Source organism: Oryctolagus cuniculus, chromosome 2 (genome assembly GCF_051225735.1).
Source record: "Oryctolagus cuniculus isolate XC-2025 breed Fujian yellow rabbit chromosome 2, ASM5122573v1, whole genome shotgun sequence".
NCBI lineage: Eukaryota > Metazoa > Chordata > Mammalia > Lagomorpha > Leporidae > Oryctolagus > Oryctolagus cuniculus.
The window spans coordinates 78,519,725-78,542,279 of NC_142868.1; the positions used below are offsets into that span (position 1 = coordinate 78,519,725).

The 22,555-nt window shown below is 36.4% G+C and overlaps 1 protein-coding gene across 3 annotated transcripts in view; it reads left to right on the forward strand.

Annotated features, from left to right (window-relative positions):
• Positions 1-22,555, forward strand: part of SGCZ (sarcoglycan zeta) — a 1,232,459-nt gene that overhangs the window by 1,009,029 nt on the left and 200,875 nt on the right. For all 3 annotated transcript variants that reach the window (XM_017350432.4, XM_089327274.1, XM_089327275.1), the window contains one exon: positions 8,745-8,846. In XM_017350432.4, the coding sequence (XP_017205921.2) occupies positions 8,745-8,846 (102 nt within the window). The remainder of the gene's footprint in view (positions 1-8,744; positions 8,847-22,555) is intronic.

A 22,555-nucleotide genomic window follows, 5' to 3' on the forward strand; every position in this document is an offset into this window, starting at 1 on the left:
TGGCCGCTGTGGCCAGTGGGCTGTGGCTGGCACACCACTGATCCGATGGAAGGAGCCAGGTGCTTCTCCTGGTCTCCCATGGGGTGCAGGGCCCAAGCGCTTGGGCCATTCTCCACTGCACTCCCTGCCACAGCAGAGAGTTGGCCTGGAAGAGGGGCAACCGGGACAGACTCCGGTGTGCCAGCGCTGCAGGCGGAGGATTAGCCTGTTGAGCCGCAGCGCCAGCCCCAGAGTAGAGCTTTGTCATAGCAAAAATCTCTAATCAGATTAGTATAGTGCAGGTTTCTGCCAAATGAAATATATGTGCTGTTCAATGAAGTGAGTTAGGGAAAACAACTATTATTTTTTGACAGGCAGAGTGGACAGTGAGAGAGAGAGACAGAGAGAAAGGTCTTCCTTTGCCGTTGGTTCACCCTCCAATGGCCACTGTGGCTGGCGCGCTGCGGCTGGCGCTCTGCGGCCAGCGCACAGCGCTGAGCTGATGGCAGGAGCCAGGTACTTCTCCTGGTCTCCCATGGGGTGCAGGGCCCAAGCACTTGGGCCATCCTCCACTGCACTCCCTGGCCACAGCAGAGAGCTGGCCTGGAAGAGGGGCAACCGGGACAGAATCCGGTGCCCCGACCGGGACTAGAACCCGGTGTGCTGGCGCCACAAGGCGGAGGATTAGCCTAGTGAGCCGCGGCGCCAGCTCACATTCTCACTTTTTATCGACAGTAAGAAATAATATCCTCAACACAAATTTCTATCAGTGCTCACCATATTTTATCCAATATTTAAGGAGAGCCAGGAAGCCAAATTATAACACAAATTTTTCCACAGTGTGTCAAAGGGTTTTGAAAATTTATTTGCAAACAAATGCTTAGGTCTGTTAATTTTAGCATTCTACCAAGCACAGCCAGGAAAGAAAAGTATGTGACAGTCAAACTTTAGACTTTATATCCTTTTAAAAATGTTAATCTATATAAAATCTTCCACCACTGAATTTACAGATGACAATCATTAGGATACACAATGTTCCTATTAATCAATTATTAGTGTTTTCTAAGTCAAATGCCTGAAATTTATTGCAATCACATCCATTTACCATCAATAAATCAGTCATTCTTTATAGCACCCTTTGCTATTCTGTATCATACAACCACTGATCTCATTCTCAGGGTGTCACCTTAATTTCCAGTTAAGGCAGTACAATGCTGTTCCTTCCATACACGTTTAAATTTGCATGTGGGTCACACTGATATTTCTGCCAATAGTAATTCCAAGTGATTTCCATTGGGAAATGGACTATTTCCTCTAGAATAAATTGTGTTAGTTCCAAATTTTTCCTCTTGATTAAATAATTATGATCTGGCCTCTATTATTTTATGTGAATTATAGATAGATAGATAGATAGATAGATAGATAGATAGATAGATAGATAGATAGGGATTGTGTTCTGTTAGTAGCTAAATGTTACCAGTTTAGCATTGCTATCAAGTTATGGGTACTTTCAGATGATTCCTTATTTATAGGTTTGTGGAATATATTGAATGCATCCATTTTTACTCTATGTACTGAATGACTATAATACTATCTGCAGTGTCAGATTATAATATTTTTATATTTGAAATTTGTTTCAACAAATTTTCATCCTACATGATTTTATTACCAAGCAATTATATATATGCTATGATTCTTGTGATATGTGGTTATTTAGGATAACAAAGAAAACTCATATGTATTTGAAAATTATCAGCACAAGAAAATTTGGAAAAGAAGTTGAGTTTATTAGTCTTGAAATTATTCATATAGTTAAAAGAACACTAATGCAATGACAGAGTAAAATATATATTGTCATGTTAAAATATGAATATGCGTCTAATCTCTTAGAACTCTGCTAATTGAAGATAAATAATGATAAAATTTAAATAAGTCTTGGCAAATAATGATGTAGTAAGCTAGTTTCCAATGATAAAAATCATAGTAAAGCAGTCTAGTTGACTGCACTTCCGTGGAAGTTGAATTAGTAGTCAGTTCTTGAGTCAACCAATTATTATCACTGTAGAGATTGTTTGCTAATAATCTGCAGGAATAATGAAGATAAATAAATAAAAATAAAATACAGGCCTTCAGCAAGCAACATACTTAAAACATACGTATAAAGCCTGCTATCAACTGCTATTTTATTTGTTCTTTGTCTTAGGCTTGGGGAAAGCAGCTCATTATAAAGTATAAACAGTATAAAACAGGTGAGACAAAAAGATCCTTTGGTATTTTTGAAGAACTCCCTCTTCTTTAATTAGGATCTAAAAATGAAATAGAATTTTGTATTTATTTAGCATAAATTAAAGAACAAATAGCAAATGAATCTAAAATGTAGTTTCTGATTTCATTTAAATAATTGAATACTTCTGTTTTTCCATGTGTTTAATTTACTTTATTAAAAATACTTTATTCTGGGGCCTGCGCTGTGGCATAGTAGGTTAAGCTTCTGCCTGTGGCGCAAGCATCTTACACAGGTCTCAGTTCAAATCCTGGCTGCTTCACTACCAATCCAGCTCCCTGTTAATGGCCTGGGAAAACAGTGGAGGATAGCCCAAGTGCTTGGGCCACTGCACCCACGTGAGAGACCTGGATGAAGCTCCTGGCTTTGACCTGGTACAGCCTAGGCCATTGCTGGAATTTGGAGAGGGAAGTTCAGATGAAATATCTCTCTTGCTCTCTCTCACTCTACATTTCAAATAAAAAAAATTAGTCAATAAAATGAAATACTGCATTTCCAAGTCTCACAAATACTATGCTAGGCTCTAATTTGTCTCTGCCTGCTTCTCTGAGAATATTTCCTTATACAAATTGAAATAGTGAAGAAGTATTATCATTATATAAAGTCATAAAAACATACATCTATATATTTTTATTCAGTTTCTTTGGAAATATGTAAGGCTAATAGTTTGAAACAAAATTTTGGAGTTTTATTAAAAATTATCTGAAGTCTGTATTTAATTTTCATGCTGCCAGTAGACTCCTTCAACTCTCATTGAAAAGATTTTTAAATAATAAGTATGTATTATATTTCTGTTTTTTAAATAGACATGCTTTCAATATTTTATTCTTAATTCTCTATCAAATGATCTTATTCTGGTAATTTCATTTCTCTGCAAATGAATATTTTAAATCTTGGAGTTAGCTTGATATTCAGAACTTTAACTGAAGAATGCATTAGGTTCAGATTATTGCACTTCTGAGTGTGATTTTTAAATCAAAATGGCATGAGTGTCAATATTCCTTTTGATGAGATGTCTACCTTTGATATGTTTTAGTCAACTTCTCATAATTAATTTCAGAGAATTTATCAGCAAAGTTTCCTCCACCTTGCCTCAAAATAACAAGCATATGAAATCTATGATAAAGATTAAGAATACTTTTGAAGGCAAATCCTAAAAATTTTGAGAATAGTAATTTTAAATTGTATCAATTTAGTATTTTTTCAAGTGAAATTAAATTTCATTGATCCATTCAGTAATCAAATATTCATTGACTATATACTTTATAAAATTCACTATGAAAGGAATGTACAAGGAGTGTGTACAAAAGTGTGATTGAATATAAATTTTTAAAAAATTATTAGAGAGATTTATCTGATTGTTCATTCCCCAAATGCTTGCAACAGCAAAGACAGACCAGACTGAATCCAGCAAATTGGATGTTCCTACCTGTGTGGCAGAGGTCAAAGCACTTGGCTATCCTTTACTGTCACCTGCCCAGTGTTATCCTAACTACCTTCCTAAATAACCACTATAGATTATAAACTTTATAAGAGGATATTAAATGTACACACAATTCACTGAAATTAGAATTATGATACATTTCTAAAAGAAATAAGACATGCAGACAGTGATTATTTCTGTCTTGGATGTTAATGATGGCATGCTTGCTCTATGCCCTGGAGAATGAGGAAGAGGAGTAAAAGGGAATGAGAGTGAAGATCTCTTCAAGCAAGTGAAATATGTAGATAGCAAAACACAGTTCTCTGAGTTTTTTTTTTTTTTTTTCAGTTTAGTGGGAATATCAGGTGGAAGATGATAGCGCAACAAATGAAAAGCAAAGAATTACATAAGGCATGTGCAGCCTGTGGAAAATCATACTAGAAGAGAGGGTTTCTATCACAGTAGAAAAGATTATTTCATATTTGCTCTAGATGTGAAAATCACAGCCCCAGTGGGTTATTTAGGTAGCACCCTAAATATGGTAAATGAAGGATGCAAATCTGTCTCTTGATACCAATGTGATACAGGATTTTGCACAGGGATGGGGAATAATACAGTAAGATAACGTTGTAAACAAACAATAGTTAAAAGGCAATTGCCAGGCTGGAGATGAAGTGGTTTTGAATTGTCACAGGTACTATTGGAACTGGAAAGGAAGACATTAAAATAAGAGAGCATGACTTAATAAAAATAGGTCGATTAACGTGTTGTTAGATACCAGTTTTAGTAAACTACAAACAAAGGAAATAATTGTAAAAAATACACCAGGCTCAGTACTAAGCCATTCACTTATTGTTTCAGTAAGTTGCTACAACATTCCTGTGGATAATACTGGCATTTTTCTTATGATTATAGAAAACACTTTTAAGTTTAAGTAGATTAAACCTGTCAAGTCAACAATTAGTAAAGCCACATTTCAAATGTAATCTGTCTGACTCCATAGCTCCTTCCAAAATGACACTGTGCATCAGTACTAGGTAAATGACATGTGCCCTAGTCTATTTGTGTTGCTATAACAAAATGCCTATAGTGCAAAATTTATAAATAACAGAAATTTATTTTCTCACAGTGCTAGAAGCTGGGAAATGCAAGATCCAGGCATCAGCGGGTTTAGTCCTTGTTGAGGTCCTTGTTGAGGTTTAGTCCCTGCTTCTCAGGTGGTACAGTGAGGCTGCCTCCTTACAATGGAGGGTTTGATGGGTAGACTCTTTTGTTAGAGTCTTAAGCCCCTTCATAAAGAAGGAGTTATAATCACCCTTATCTGTCCGACCCTTAATGCTACCAAATGGGCCATTAAGTTTCAACATTTGAATTTCAGGACTCATTCAAACCGTGATAACATGAGACCATTAGTCACTGAAGCAAAGCATCAAGATGGTAATGGTGATAAAATCTGATGTAGTGTCTGCTGAAGTTCCCTGTTAATTCTTCTGAAATTAACCAATATGAATATAATGAAGAGACAAAAACTAAGCTTTTAATAGCATTTTAATTACAGTTGAAATTATTGATTATGTCTCCATGAGTTAGGTCCTGTTTTAAAATGTTTTTATCCTTTTGTAATCCTTGTAATAAGCACACAAGGTCTATTCTTATTCCATTTATAGATGATAAAATCAGTTCATAAAGAGATTAGTTAGATGGTTCAAGCTAATATTGAGAGAAAGTCACAGTACCAAGATAAGTGAATTAGATTCTCTTATCTTATGGTATTTTGGAAATGTCATCCTTAACAGAAAATCTAAAACCCATTTTCTTCCTTTCAGATGTTGAAGAATCTGAGAATTAGTGAATCAGGAATTTTTAGTGACAGTTAAGAATAAATTCATTTTCTTCTGCTCTTGTAGAAAGGAAACCAGCTTATTTCAAGTCCTCAGCAATTGTTAGTGGAATTGATGCATGAGTGTAAGGTTGGTGTTGGTTATATACACTGAGAATTTAATATATAGCTTCATATGTCTTACAACTCCAAGCAAATGCTATGTAAAAATTTGAAACTATTTTTTAATATATGAGAAAAAAAATAAAAGGAGGTACAAGTAGACATAGTGTAGGGATAAACTCACAACACAGTATTTTAAGAGCACTCTTACATTTACACAAGGGAATTATATTTAATTTACATGAAATTAATTACACATATGAAGTGAATCTAGTGTAAAAAATATAATAAGAAAATAAACTGAGCCTACATGAAAATTTCAAAACTGAATAAGCGTATAGCATAAGCAACTTCACACATAAATTTAGATGCTCTGTGCTTCAATTTCTGCTTATCAAATATTTTTAATTTTAATCTTATAATAGCAATTACTTCTATCATAGAACTTTCTTCTATTGTGCTCGGATAGCTAAACAGTGGCATTATGTGTTTTCCTACCAACGGTATGATGCTATTTTATAATACTTCCTTCGAGAAGGCTTATGAGAATTATGAGGTAGACTTCAAAATTCATCAGCAATGCATTTTAGAAAATGCCATGCAATCATTCAAAAAATAATTACAGCGTAATTGTCTCCTTATTCCGCTTTCCATGAACTTTTTGAAGTTTCTGCATATATCCACAGTCACTGCATGAGATTTAGTTAAATCCTTTGGGGAAAAAATGTCAAGCCACATGCCATTTTATATTCTAATACAAGAAAAACCTTCAAAAGTTCATGGAAAATAGACATAGTCTTTTAACTCCAGTTTTTCCCATGCACTTGTTAAGGCTGCTTCATATTCTTAGTTTTTTGAACTCAGTTCTCCTTCAGAATGAGGGAATTTGCAGTGCAGCCATGCCCTTCTGGTTTGACTCAGTTACCTCATGAGAAACTGATCAGCCTCACTGGGGCAGCATCGTGCTTGCTCCTTAAGAATGCTGCCTGTTGATGATTTTCCCTCATTCCTTCCAGCTGAACTCCTGAGTCTCTCTTTGTTAATTCTGTTCATTTCTGCTCTAAGAAAAGTATGATATTGCAACGACCACACTCACTAGAGCCAGAAAATAGTGACAGTTTCATTAAATAAGAGCGGGTTTTTCATTTCTGAATATAAAGCAAATATAAAATTTCTATAGAACATGTTTTGGAAAAACCAGGTATCATATTTTAATAAAAGTATATCATTTTCTCACCCAATAAGTTTTCATTGCTGCTTTGAATTTTTATTTATTTATTTACAGTTCCCTGTGAGATATTTCCAGTGTTGGTTTTAATCTTGTGTACTTGTTTCAATAATTTCTTTTATTCCCATCTCAAGTTTAATTCAAGAATCTATTACTTTAAATCCTTCCATGACCTCATCAAATATCCCCCCCATCATTTTCTTTTTTATGACTTAAAAAAAATCTTTGCATTCTTGGTCAGTTTTACTCATTATTGCTTTTCCCAAAAACTTTTCTGTGTCAGTTGTTTTCTTTACCTATCATAATGGGGTGGTGATGTCATTGTATGGTCTTGGCTTTCTTTTGTACTGATTGCCACTTGTTTAAAAGTATAATCTCCTTCTTGCAAACCCCTAAAGCCAATGACTGTCCAAGAGTTTCACTTCGCCTTAATGTACACCTTTGAACACATCTAGATTTCAAGATGCCTTAAGCAATTATTATTTCCCAGCCCCCACTTCCTATAAATGTGCTATACACACACACACACATATATATATATATATATATGAAATTTTGAAGTTAGGAATCCAGAACTGAATTTAATTGAGATGAGAACTTTCATTATTTAAGTTGTGAAAATCACTAAATTCACTTATATACTCATATTTGTGAAATCTTGAATGAATCTGAAATGTTCCGCTTTTCAGTGTCCCCAGATGAAATTATTCACCAGCCCTGTATCACACTCCCTACAGTTATTTCCAAGTTAAGTCTTATTGCTTCCATCCTGTCAGTTGGTCCTACACAGTGCTTCTGTCAGGTTAATCTCGAAGCCTAACTCCAGTCGTTTTAAGCTGTTAGACTGTTCCATCCTTGGATTTGCATTGTTTTCTTGTTCTTACTCCCAAACATGTTCCTGTCCTTTCCTCTCCCAAGTAGAGGTCCTACACATTAGCTAGATCAAATGATGGGCTATTTCCTAAAGGTTACCACCACGTTCATATTATTCCACCCTGCAGGGGCCTCTGTTGGTTTATTTCCATATTTTAAAGGCCCTTTTCATAGTTATTATCTTCTGAGAGAAATGTTTTAGTGCAGAAAATCAATTCAGGTCTCCAGTGTTGGTGGCAGGGGCCAAATTACTTGACGCTTCAGCTACTGTCTCCCAGGAAGCTCAGGAATAGGAAGCTGGAATGGGGAGCAGTGCTGGACTCAAACCCAAGGCACTCTGTTTTTGGACACAGGCTTCTCAAGTGGTGCCTGACCCCTGTGCCAAATGCCTGACCTGGTTTACGATTAGTGATAAAATTCCCTTTCTTTAGTTACCAATAGCACTCAGATTTCCCATCTCATGGGTGTTATTTTTGTACTTGTTTATCCTCCTGATAGACTGTTGTTTTCTAAAGGACAAGATACATGCGTACTTCGAGATTGAATAATGGAACACCTTATTTACTAGTATTGACCAATCATTAAATACTTCGTTAAATTATGGTATAAATGTAACTATTTGAATATCATAGAATTATTTGTATACTTACCAGCGTTCTGTATAAACGAAGTTGTTTCCAATAATCAGGTAGCTAGTGCCATACAGAATAAATAGTTGAACTGACTGATGCATGGAAAATGTAAAGCATTTATCCATAGGTGAATGTTAGTCTCTAACACAACTGGGAGCAAACACCAGGTCTGTTATAATCCTTTTTTCCTATTCATTTTAAATGGAAGACTCTCTATGCATGTAAAATGCTGCAATCATTCATTAAGTAGATTTAATCTCTCATTTTCCTTAAATCATCACTGATTTGAGCTCACTGTTTTCTCAACATAGGCCTAAGAAAAGTGTGGCCAGGTATTCATTCTTTAATTAACCTAAAAGTGAACTATATTTCATTGCTTGTAGGATGGTATGGGAAATCTGAGAGTCACCAAGAAGGGAATCCGACTTGAAGGTATATCTGAGTTTCTACTTCCATTGTATGTGAAAGAAATTCATTCCAGAAAGGTATGTGATACTGGCTTTGGCTTACTGTAAAAGATAATTTAGAGGTTAACATTTTAGCTTAAAATAGGGGTCAGAGTTCCCTTTTCTTCTCAGTATGTAGTTTACTTGAGCTAAAGACCTCTTTGAAGAATTAAAAATATTTAACAATGGAAAAACCCTGGAGGTTAGCTTCAAACTGGCAAATCAGAGGGCAATTTTGAACTACATTGCAGTGTTTTTACTTTTGTTAGTTCATAAAACGTGCCTCTCTGTTTTAACTGGCAGTTAAAAAATACACAGTTATAGATATTCCCAAAGGGGCATTTCCTAGATCTCGAGTAATTTTTGCAAAAAACATTGATTTAAATGAATTTTTGTTTAATACATTCTATAACTTCTCATTGTAATGAAAATGTCTTTTTTAAATGAGATAACAAGAAATTTTAATTTTGAAATTAAATTTATTCATGTATATACACCATTTAAAACATGAGAATATTATCTTGTGTGTGTGTGTGTATGTGTATGTCATTATGTGTTTCATCAATTAGTAGCATGCCAAAACTCAAGATTGAAGCTTAGTCATTGTTCATTTTGACTTAAGTGCATTGGAGTTCAGAAAGTAGTAAATAATTTGGGAAACCAAAATCTGACGAGAATTTTATTCCCCTGGGAGATACCTGTGAAATAAATTTGTGTGTGTGGAAAATACTATTCATGTAGAAATATGGAAAGTTTGTCATGAAAAAGTTAGATAATATTAATCTTGTTTAATAAATATTACATTTTGTTTTAGACTAAAATAGTGTTTTACCACTTACAATATAATGTGTTAGCAAATGGACTTTATTTTTATACTAAATCATAAGTTGAGTAATTTGCATCAAAACAATTTTTCCGTAAGTGTCAAAGTGAAAACAGAAAAAGTATCGTTTTTCATAAAACTTTTGAATAGGATAACAGTATTAGCTTTATTTTTTTTATTAAGTGAACTGACAGTTTCATTAATATGTTCACTGCACTCTGGGTAATGGAAAGTTAATTTTGACTCCATTTTCCAGAGTTTAGTCAGATGGTTAATAGAATGACACATGTATGAACAACTACACTTACATCACTGAATTTTTAAAACTGAATAAATTGAATATAAAAACTGGCATTGTTCCTTAAACTTGATTTCGTGAAAATAAAAAAGACCTAGCCTGTTTATGTATATCAGTGTTTCCTTGATTTGAAGTCACCACTATTCAGTTATTGGTTTGCCCTATTTGTTTGTTCAACACTATGAACAATATTTGAAGAAATGAAAATTTATACATGAAAATAAATAAATTGCTTAACATAGGAAGAAAGTGAGAGTAATCACCAGCAGAAGCTTTTTTGAAATGCACCCTACTGCAAAGTCCACGGACAGCAAAGATGATGCATTCTGACAGCCACTTAGACTAATTAGTAGCAGCTTCCTGGGGAACACAATTTAAAGGAGCGCTGGGAAGCCCTCTGGCAGCAGGAGGGTTATGGAATTTACTTTTCCAGCTGAGACATGAGTGAGAGCAGAGCAACAAGTGTAAACTCAGATTCTCCTGAGACACAGAGATGTGTGTTGTGATTCCAGCTTCGTACCCAAGAAGATAAAGTCCACTGATTGTATTAGCATGAGGTGGTGGCAGCTGGCCCTCCTACACTTTATCTCTTGGAGAGATTATCTCAAGTATACAACCATTTCCAAAACCTACTGTATTGATTGAAAACTGTAAGGTACTTTGTGCATCCCCAGCCCTGAGGCTTTTCCTTCTTCTGTCTTATTATCACTGGTCAGGATCCCAGTAATGAGGAACACACAATGTCTAGGCAGGTGAGGACTTCACTGATTGGACTTGGTTAGATAACGGGAGAAGAGCACTCATTGAGTCCTTGCAAAATACTCTTTACACAAACAATACAATGCTATTTAAAATAAAGGAAAATATTAAGAAAATAATTTAAGAGGCAGCATGACAGGAAAGGGGGGTTGAGAGAAAGAGTGCACGAGAGCAAGAGTGAGCACACAGAGCTTCGGTCCACTGATTCATTCCCCATATGCTGGAGCCAGGAACCAGAAACTTCGTAGAGTTTTCCCATGTGAGTGCCAGCGATACAACATCTTGGGCCATTATCTGCTGATTCCCAGGGTGTGCTTAAGCTGGATACTGGATCAGAAGTAGAGATAGGACTTGATCCCAGGCACTTTGTAGGAAATACAGGTGCCTAAGCTTAACTTGCTGAGCCACAATGCTTACCCCAAGAAAAAATACATTTTGTAAGCAATTCTTGCACTGTAGTTTCTTTTATTCCTCAATACGTGCAACTATTCATTTTCTGTAAAAGCCGGGCACAATTTTTCTGAATCTTAGTCATCTCATTTCTAAAGTGAGTTTGGTTCAAACTTGTCAAAATGGTTACTGCTTAGGTTAAAAAATGTATTTCAGTAATACTACTAGAAATGAGCCAGCCCCGTGGCTCACTAGGCTAATCCTCCGCCTTGCGGCTCCGGCACACAGGGTTCTAGTCCCGGTCGGGGCACCAGATTCTGTCCCAGTTGCCCCTCTTCCAGGCCAGCCCTCTGCTGTGGCCCGGGAGTGCAGTGGAGGATGGCCCAAGTGCTTGGGCCCTGCACCCCATGGGAGACCAGGAGAAGCACCTGGCTCCTGCCTTTGGATCAGCGCTGTGCAGGCCACAGTGCGCCAGCCGTGGCGGCCGTTGGAGGGTGAACCAACGGCAAAGGAAGACCTTTCTCTCTGTCTCTCTCTCACTGTCCACTCTGCCTGTCAAAAAAATAATAATAATAATAATAAAATTAAATTAAAAAACTACTAGAAATGAAATTTGTTAACCAAAAATTAAATTAGTTATACATTTTAGTCTTTCCAGATATTTTCATGTATTGAAACTTTTTAATAAAATTGTGAAGTCCTGGTACTTCTCAGGTAAGAGAGACTTCCTAAATTCAAAAGGCATTTAACAGGTTCAGTTAGGCTCCATTGAGGACTTCTGTGTGCAGCTTTCACATATATGTGCACTTCCCCTCAGTTAATACCAATCAGTTGCCGCCTTTTATATTTTGCCAGTATTCTGATATAGACAATTTTTTTAAAAAAAATTTAAATTACTTCCTGCTTTTGTAAGTATTGAATCACGTACATGGAAAAATAATAGATTTATATTCAGCAGATAATACAGTTGTCCATAATTACACATCTGCTACCTTACTTTAGTAACTGGGCTGGTTCTACTCTTTAAGCTAGCTGACACTCTGACACCTTCACATGGCTCTCAGTGTTTGAAGTTCCATCATTTTATCTATAGCAATTTACTCTCATCTCTTTTTGAAAAACCTTTTCTAAATTGGCACTCAAAACAATACACAGAAAATATATTATGATGACCACATAACTAATAGCTGTCCATTTTTTTGTCGTGGATGCCCCATTCCTCAGTTCACTATTCAAATCCTTCCTTTTCATCTGTTAATTATTTTTTCTTAAATTTTAATTTTTGAAGTATTTCATGCTTAGGATATCTAATCATTGCTTTTATTCTTTTGGGAATCTTATTGTTAGTTTATCCTTTCTTTTTGTCTGAATGTGAATGCATTTCTCTATTAAATCCTAACACTGAATATTGCCATAAAATGTCTGAGGACAGGCTGGTATTTTTCTGCTGTTCATGACATGAATATTCTGCTTGGATTCCTGATATACTTCAGCATTTCACTTCTTCTGTTTCAGGGAAATTTTCTCTATTATATTGCTTAAAATCTTTCAGTTCATTTGTAGTTCTTTACTTCAGAAAAAGCAGTAATTCTGTTGTTGGGTCATTTTGTTCTCATAGTCACCACAACTTCTTTATTTAAACCATTTATGTTTTTCCTGTAAATAGAAGAAACTGTTATCAAGAGTGTTCTTCCATTTCATTAGCTTATTTTTCTCAATGTGAGCATTGCCATTTATTCTCTACTTTATGTGTCTTAGCACAATGGTGTTGTTTTGATTTTTGAAATTTTCCTGAGGTCTGTAAATTTCCTTTTTATCTTACAAGGTTGTTTTACTGTCTCTAAGCTGTTTACCAAAATTGTGTTATTTTCAAATTGTAAAGCTTAAAGAACTCCCTTCTTTTCTCTATTTCTCTTCTATTTTTTCTTCTTATCCTTATAAATAATCAGTAGCCCCCATGGCATCACTAATAATACTCCTTTCTCATATACTGCATTCTCAAAAATAAATTAATTTCTGGTCTGTCTGTTCTGATCTTCTGATTCACTTGCAAGAACCCCAACCTTACATTTAAGGAATAATGTTTTTATAACAGGTAGAGCTAATTCTTGGTTATTACACTTTAAAAGATTTTGCCTTTTGTGTGTCTCTTTCAAATGAAGTTATGAATCAGCTGTCAAGTCCCATAAAAAAAAAAATCCCTGCTGGTGATTTAATCATGATAACATTTAACTCGTCAAGAATGGCATCTTTATAGCACGGAGTGCTCCTACCTGGGAACATGGCTCTCTCTCCATTGTCGCAGTACTTCCTTCCTTGCTCCAGAACATTGCCTAGCTATCCCCCTTCCTTTGAAAGGTGCAGAGACTGTTTTTCACATTTTTTCCTATACCCATTACACGTTTCTTGTAAAGTACTTAGTGGCTATTACTGCTTATGCGAATAGGTTTTCCATTCCTTTTTTTTTATTGAAATTTGTACTTGTACAAAAAAATTGACGTTTTGTTGTTGTAAATGCAATCTTACCATTTTCTTGAAATTTCATTGTTAGATTTTAAAACATTTTTTGGCTTAGCAGGTAGATAATTATTTTTAATAATACTAACTAACTTTGGGTATACACTAGAGGTCCATAGTCCAGCAGTTGTGTATCATAACCAGTTACCCTCTCTATATCTGCAAAAGGAAGTTTTGTGCTAGAGAACAAAAGCAGTGAAACTTTCTACAATGCCAACCCATGAAATATTAATACTTGTTATTTTATTGAATTACAAACATTATACTAAGTGCTCTGCACATTTGAGCTCATCAAATCATCACAATGTGATGGGTATCAATTATCCTGGATAGTGTATTGTGAAAGAAAATTTGAATAATTGTTTGATACGTTGTATATAAGAAGTAAGAGAGAGAAAAGGAAAGGAACATGTTGCAAAGAGATGTTCACCTGAGCGATTGCCATTTGCATTGTAGGAAAGTTTGGAATATGAGAGTATGGGGAGTTTAAAAGCACAGTTTTAGATCTGGAAATTTTGTCTGAGATGAGTAGGTAGGTGGATATATGGGTCTAAATGTCATGCTGTAGATAAAGGTATAAATTATATCATATAAATACCCACACTAATCCAAACATGAGGGATAGCCAAAACTTCCTTGGAAAATTAAAATGTGCAGATTACAAAAGACTTGCCCGAAAGTAAAGGTATCCATTCCCACAATTTTTCCAAGTACCCTCTTGCATGAAATCTGTCAGGAAATGCCAAGGAACTAAGTAGAAAATATAAAAAGTCATAGGGATGTATCCTCATGCACTTCAGTATCAAAGAGTATAGGAAGAATAGAAAGGACCAGCTACAGAGCGAGAGGGTGGGGTAAGTGAAGTAGGAAGGAAACCAAAAGACTTTGATGACCTTGAAGCAGAAAGAAGTAGGGTTCCTAGGTTGAAAGAATGAGCAACTCTTTTGTGACAGATCAAGTAATGTGAAAATGAAATGCCATCCTTTTATTATTAACTTAATTATAAGTTTAGTCAGAAATATTTAGTCACATATTTAGATATCTTTCAAGATAATTTATATCAGATTATTTTCTACATCAAGTGATTCACATGGAAAGATATCCAAATGAGGTAATATCCTTGTAACACTGGGACAAACATCGTGTTCAGAAGTAGCGATCTTTCAATAAATTGTAAAATAAGCTTACTAGATCATTTTGAGCATTTGAACATATTTCCATGATAATGTTTTGGTACATACTTTTTATTTTATTTTGTGTATTTTTCTCAATTTTGCTTTGATATATTACCGGGGTCTTAGAGTTCGCTGGAAGACTACAGTGATTTACCTATATACCAAGTCAATTGTAATGATAGAGAATTAGTTGTTCTTAAAACAAGTATGGTGGAAATCCACCACAGAACTGTCTAGTAATTGCGATACTTCTTTAGTGGAATGTTTGACTAATTTTCTATGATTTTCTGAGGACAGGGTCTACTATTTTAGCAATATAACTCTAATTCATTTTTTCTTATGAAGTTGTTTTGTACAAATATATCCTCCAGTCTCTATTGTTGCTCTTTTGTGTTTTCCCTTTTTTTGTTGTTGTTCAGACATCAATTAAATTTTCAGTTGTCTTCCCACTAATTTTTACTTAGAACAAGTATTGGTTTAAATTCACTTAAATCTTTCATCGACTTTCATTTTGTCTACTAAAACCCCTTTCTCTACTTTTTTTGTGACTTACCCATTGACAGTTTCCTAACCCACTAAACTGAATGAGTAATTCATTTTCCATATTTTCTGGTGTCAGTAAATCTATAGGAGGCTCTAAAATTTATGTCAGCTGTATAGACCAAACTTCATGTGTCTGACAATATAGTCTGAACAGTTTTGTATTAGAAATTGCTTCTTATTTTGAAGTTTTCGTCTTAATTAAATTATTCCAAAAAGACTTTAATACTCAGAATTTGTAGATTTGTTTTCCAATGACTGTCTTTTGTCCTTACTACCTTGTATACATGCATATTCTTCCTTAACTCCACAGCACTCTTCAGGGTATTTAATTATGTTAGTTTGTCACTTGACTATAAAATACTTTGACTGTTCTACTTACGTACAGAAATAACCACATACTGCAAGGCCCAGGGACAATGTCTGTTTCTGTCACCAAAATAGAACCCAGCAACTACTCTTACAATAAATAGTCAAAACTGGTATTCTTGCTTTAATTATGTCTTCAAAATTAACTTATTGACATTTAATTTAAAGATGTATACATTGCTTTCATAGCAACCTTGTGAGGCAGGCATGCATGGATCATTTTATTCTCATTGTGCCTGTGAGTCCTGAGTCCTAGGAATTTTTAGTGGTATGTTTGAAGTCTCTGGCTTCCAAAGTGAGGCAGAAGTCATACCTCAAGTGACTGCTTCTTCCTATATCTGTGTGTCTTTTTATATATGGATATACTTTTATCCTCATCTGGATAAAAGTGGCATTTCTTTTGTCACTGTAAAACACACAGTGTATTAAATTCATAGCAAATATTTATATGCTTTCTCATAGCATTAGAAACAATAGAACTCTAGGGAATTTGTTTGTCCTAGTAGTTAGGATGCCAGTTGAGATGTCTATATTTGGCATCAAAATGCCTGAGTTTGATTCCCAGGAGCTGTTCACCCAATGCCACTTTGTTGCTAACGTAGACCCACTGAGGCAACAATTGATGGCTCAGGTAGATAGTACCTTCCAGGTGTGTAGGAGATCTAGACTGAGTGGCTCTTGGACTCAACCCCAGCCCGCAGCCCTGGACTTTGAAGACATTTGGAGACTGAACCAGTGAATGACACTCATGCTCACTAGCTTGCCCTCCCTCTTCCTCCCTTCTCTCTCAATCTCTCGGTCTATCTCTTCTCTATCTATATCTATGTCTGTGTGTGTGTGCATGTGTGATTCTGTCTCATACATAAAGAATATTTGGACATTAACTCTTCTTTTTTTGATCGACATAGGTCTCCTCCATTACATTTACCAAACATCTACAAATAATTATCTAAATATCTTTCTTTCCGTTTTTGAAGACTTATTTACTTGAAAGGCTGGGTTAAAGAGAGGGAGAGAGAGATAGACACACACAGAGAGAACTTGCATCTGCTGGTTCACTCCCAAATGGCCACAAACAGCTAAGGCTGGGCCAGACCAAAGTCAGGAGCCTGGAACTCCATTCAGGTCTCCCATATGGATGGCAGGGGCTCACGTACTTGAGCATTTCTACAGATTCCCCAGGCACATTAGCAGGGAGGTGGGTGGGAAGCAGGGCAGCTGTTTCTAGAACAAGTGTCCAAATGGGTTGCCTGCATTACAAGTGGTGGCTAACCCTGCTGCGCCACCACACCAACCACCATCTAAGTCTCTTTGTGTGGGTTACATGTACAGTGCTGGTTAAGAGGGACCAGCAGTGAACACAGAAATGATAGCATTTACACAACAGCATGCTTTTAAATTTTTTTTATTTCTGTAAAAGGAACAAATTTCGTGTATTTTATGTATAAAGTGTTAAGAATATGATACTTCCTAACCTACCCTCCTTCTCTCATTGCTACCCAGCTACTCCTTCCTTTCTTCTTTCTTCCTTATTTTTGTTTAAAGTTTTGCAATGACATGTTTTCAAACAACCAAATACTTTTTAAAGAATATTTACTATTTATTTGGGGGACAGAAAGAAAGAGGGAGCTCTCTTCTACTGGTTCACTGCACAAATGACCATTCTGGGGTCAGAGCAAGGAGTAGGAATGCAGTCCAGGTCTCCCATATGGGTGACAGAAACCCAGTTACTTGAGCTATCACCATTGCCTACCCAGGTCTGCACTGATGGGAAAGCTGGAGTTTGGAGGCAAGTCAGAATCTAACCTGTACATTCTGATATGGGATGTATCCCTCCTAGGCTTCATATCTGAGTCACGGCACCATTATGTCGCTCCCCCATTCGCAGAGGAACGACACAGGACCCTGCGCTGTTCTTTTGTCTGCTCGGCCCTTCCCGGGTTTGCTGCTGGTTCTTCCCGGGTTGGCTGCCGATCCTTCCACCTCCATGGAAGGGCGGCTCCCCCTGCCACTTTCCCCACTTCCGCGGGGGAGCGGCACACCGCCGGCCGGCTCTCTCGGGGGCTGCTCAGATGTTATCCGGATGTTCCCCTTAGATGTTCCTGGTGCATGTTGTCTCTCTCCTCGTTTATAGTCCTCTTCCACCAATCCCAACTCTGCTACCCACACGCCGAGTACGCTGCTCTCCTCCAATCAGGAGCAGGATCAGCTCCTGCACGTTATTGGTCGAACTGGAGGCAGCTGTGTAGAAGTTGTTTCCTCCTCTCCCAGCGCCATATTGTGGGAGAGCAGATGCATAGAATACGTCTTAATTCCAGTAACTTAGTCTAGTCCGAGTTGCTCCCCACAGTATGTGTCTCTATTGTTATGCTAAATGCTTTTTCCCAAAATGCTTTTTAATATTCTAAAGATCACATTGAAGATGTCCAATAGACTGGAAATTATATAGGTGAAACATAAGTATAAATTTATATACAGTTTTTGATGATCCATAGGTATCCTTGAACCAATTCATGTACTCACTGATATAAACCACAAAATCACCCATGTACTTACTAAATAATTTAAAACATCTTTATCATTATACTTGTCACTTTACAAAGCATTTCATACACACTGCCTTAATCCTTTCTGCCATATATATAGGGAAATACTGTCTTTATCAGCATATAGCAATTTCATTACTTCAAGTCATGCAAACAAATGTATTAATAGTGACTGAAAACAAGATTCTCATGGCAGATTCATTGTTTTTGACAATTAATCCCTCTATTTAAGTAATCTTTTTACATGTCTTCAGGATATCCACATTTCTATGTGATGTGAAATGAGGAGCTGAACTCATAGTAGTAAGTATAGGGATAGTTTGAGCCATTGGGTCATGGTTAGAAGTAAAAGGAAAATAGAAATAGTGGCATGATGGTAGGAAGACTTCATTAAACTGGAATTATTTAAAGTCACTAAATATGAAGGTATAGGTGAAAACAGCTGGATGTGAAGTTTTCCTTAGACATGAAAAAGAAAAATTATTTTAGAAGGCAGGCTCCAAATATGTGTAGTGTATTTTCTTAACTTTTATTTAATGAATGAATATAAATTTCCAAAGTACAGCTTATGGATTACAATGGCTTCCCCCCCATAACGTCCCTCCCACCCACAACCCTCCCATTTCCCACTCCCTCTCCCCTTCCATTCACATCAAGATTCATTTTCGATTCTCTTTATATACAGAAGATCAGTTTAGCATACATTAAGTAAAGATTTCAACAGTTTGCTCTCACACAGAAACATAAAGTGAAAAATACTGTTTGAGTACTAGTTATAGCATTAAATCTCCATGTACAGCACACTAACATGAGGAGTAAGTGCACAGTGACTCCTGTTGTTGACTTAACAAATTGACACTCTTATTTATGGCATCAGTAATCACCCTAGGCTCTTGTCATGAGCTGCCAAGGCTATGGAAGCCCCCTGAGTTCACCGACTCTGATCATATTTACACAAGGCCATGGTCAAAGTGGAAGTTCTCTCCTCCCTTCAGAGAAAGGTACCTCCTTCTTTGATGACCCATTCTTTCCACTGGGATCTCACTCGCAGGGATCTTCATTTAGTTGTTGTTGTTTGTTTGTTTTCTGTTTTTTTGTTGTTGTTGTTGTTGTTGTTTTTTGCAAGAGTGTCTTGGCTTTCCATGCCTGAAATACTCTCATGGGCTTTTCAGCCGGATCCGCATGCCTTAAGGGCTGATTCTGAGGCCAGAGTGTTGTTTAGGACATCTGCCATTCTATGGGTCTGCTGTGTATCTCACTTCCCATGTTGGATCATTCTCTCCCTTTTTGATTCTATCAGCTAGTATTTGCAGACACTATTCTTGTTTATGTGCTCCCTTTGGTTCTTAGTCCTATCATTATGATCAATTGTGAACAGAAATTGATCACTGGGACTAGTGAGATGGCATTGGTACATGCCACCTCGATGGGATTGAATTGGAATCCTCTGGTATGTTTCTAACTCTACCATTTGAGGTAAGTCAGCTTGAGCATGTCCCGAATTGCACATCTCTTCCCACTCTTATATTTAACAGTGATCACTTTTGAGTTAAGTTTCAGCACTTAAGAATAATTGTGTATTGATTACAGTATTCAACCAAAAGTATTAAGTAGAATAAACAAACAAAAATACTAAGAGGGATAACATATTAAGTTGCTCATCAACAGGCAGGGTGAGGGCTGATCAAGTCACCGTTTCTCCTAGTGTTCATTTCACTTTAACAGGTTTCCTTTTTGGTGCTCAGTTAGTTGTCACCTATCAGGGAGAACAAGTGGTATTTGTCCCTTTGGGACTGGCTTATTTCACTCAGCATAATTTTTTCCAAATTCCTAACAGGGATCACTTTTCAGTTAAAATTTAAACACCTAAGAATAATTGTGTGTTAATTACAGAGATCAACCAATGGTACTGGAACAAAAAAAAATACTATAATGGATAAGTAGTTTTCCTAGGACTGTGCGGTTGTTGGACACTGGTGCTGTCTCTCTCATAGTAGTGAAGCTTCATAAAAAACTGGCAGTTTCCTCCTCACCTCCTAGTTGACTCAGTAAATAAATACTTCAAAAATTATCTGAAAATTGCCACTTCATTTTCCCCCGAAAATACCACACACACACACACACAGACACACACACACACTCGTACACTTAAGGCTTTCCCCAAAATGATATGAGATCATGACAAAACAGATCCAGAACACATCAGCTTGAATTGTTTTCTGTGTAGTATCTTATCTGTGTGTATATAACAACTTGTTGTAGAGAAACTAAAGTGTTTGTTAAGCAAAGAGTGACATTATATATATATATATGTGTGTGTGTGTGTGTGTTATGTAATATAATTTTATATATGTAACATATGCATTTATACTTATATAAAGTTTTGATGTATATTTATATGTAACTATTATTGTAACCTATAAAATTGATTTTATAACCCCATAAAATACTTAATCAAGTTTTTTTTAAAAGAATAGATAACAGCTGATAAGTAACATATTTAATAGATTTATGACAAGATGTTTTCTCTCAAGTCTTTTTATTTTAAGATTTTATTTATTGACTTGAAAGGCATCATTACAGAGAGAGAAGGGAGAGAAATAGAACATGAGAGAGCTTTTGCATTTCCTGGTTCACTCCCCAAATGGCTACAACAGCCAAGGCTTGGCCAGGCTGAAGCCAGGAGCCAAGAGCTTAATCTGGGGCTCTCATATGTGTGTAGGGGCACAAGTACTTGAGCCATCTTCCTCTGCCTTCTCAGGTGCATTAGCAGGGAGCTGGATCAGAACTGGCATAGCTTAGACACAAACCAAAGCCCATGTGGATGCTGTCACTGCAGCTGGCAGCTTAACCCGCTGAAACACAGCACCTGCCTCTCTAGTTTTGTCCACAAGTAGGTAATCAAAAATTCTGTAGAAAGGTGGAGTTAAAAGATAAATTAATTTTGGTACACTTTTTTTTTTAAATTCATCCATGCAAGAAGTCTTCTAACAGTTCATAGAAAAAGGCATGTTTTTAAAAAACTGTGTTGTTTTCAAAAATATTTTTACCAAAATAGAATTTTGCTTTAATTCTATGATTTTCATGAACTTTTGGAGATACTCTCGTATATAAAGGATTCTGCAGCACAGGATACCATATACTTTATTTGAATTTCAAAAACTAAAGTGAAACACTTTCCATAAAGCAGCAATCTTATTTGTGTTGATCACTGACTACAACCATGCATTGTAGATAATAGGGAGCAAGTGACCATGTTTGAACTTTTTACTACACTATATGTGCATAAAGAAAAATGCATACCTCTCACCAAATGTTTCCTTTGCTAACAGATGAATGGCTTGTGCAGTCAAAGAACATAAGTTAAATCCCTACAAAAACATGCTCTCGATCATGTTGGACAAATGAAAATGTTTGCAGTTATAAGAAATGACCTCATTACCTCTGGCATTTTGCACTTGTTTCACAATGTTACCCATGTAAACATTTTAGTGAATTAGATCCAGCCATAAATTTATATTATCTAAACACAGTCATACTCTTTTTGTATTTATAAAGAGACAAACTACATGCTTCAAAAAGATGGGAAGAGAACAGTTTGGTTTTATTGTGGCGCTGCTTATATGAACTTAACTGACCACATGTAGCTGTGTCAGCAGTATGCACCTACAATGACACAGATGGGTACAGATGCAGGCACTTGGTCTGCAAAATGAAACTGGCCCCTGTTTCTAATGACTGTGAGGGGTACTGGTGCTTAGTGAACTTGCTTTAATTCTGTCCTTAGAAGACAGGCCTGGGAATCAAGCAGAGCAATCTCCGTGAGAGTATTCAACTTAAAATTGCATCCTGTATACTAAATTCATTCCTGTGTATGAGATAATTTGTGAATTTGTGGAGTGGTTGAGGTTTGAAGTCAAAATAATTTTATGCTTATCTTGGTAAGCAAAAAGAAAGAAAAATAGTACTCACAAAAATTGCTTTGTTAAACAAGCAGTGAAGAGATCAGCTGGTTTCATGTAAACAGTGTGTAAGGCACAGTCGCAAACCCAAGCAAACACACTTCAAATTTATTTCTGATGAAAGTTAAGCTGGTTCTGTTGATGGTTTGTTATTTTTTAAAGATTTTATTTCTTTATTTGAGAGGTGGAGTTACAGTTGGAGAGAGGGAGAGACAGAAAGAAAGGTCTTCCATCTGCTGGTTCACTCCCCAGTGGCTGCAATGGCCAAAGCAGAGCCAATCCGAAATCAGGAGCCAGGAGCCTCCCAGTGGTCTCCCACATGGGTGCGGGGGCCCATGAGCTTGGGCCATCTTCCACTGCTTTCCCAGG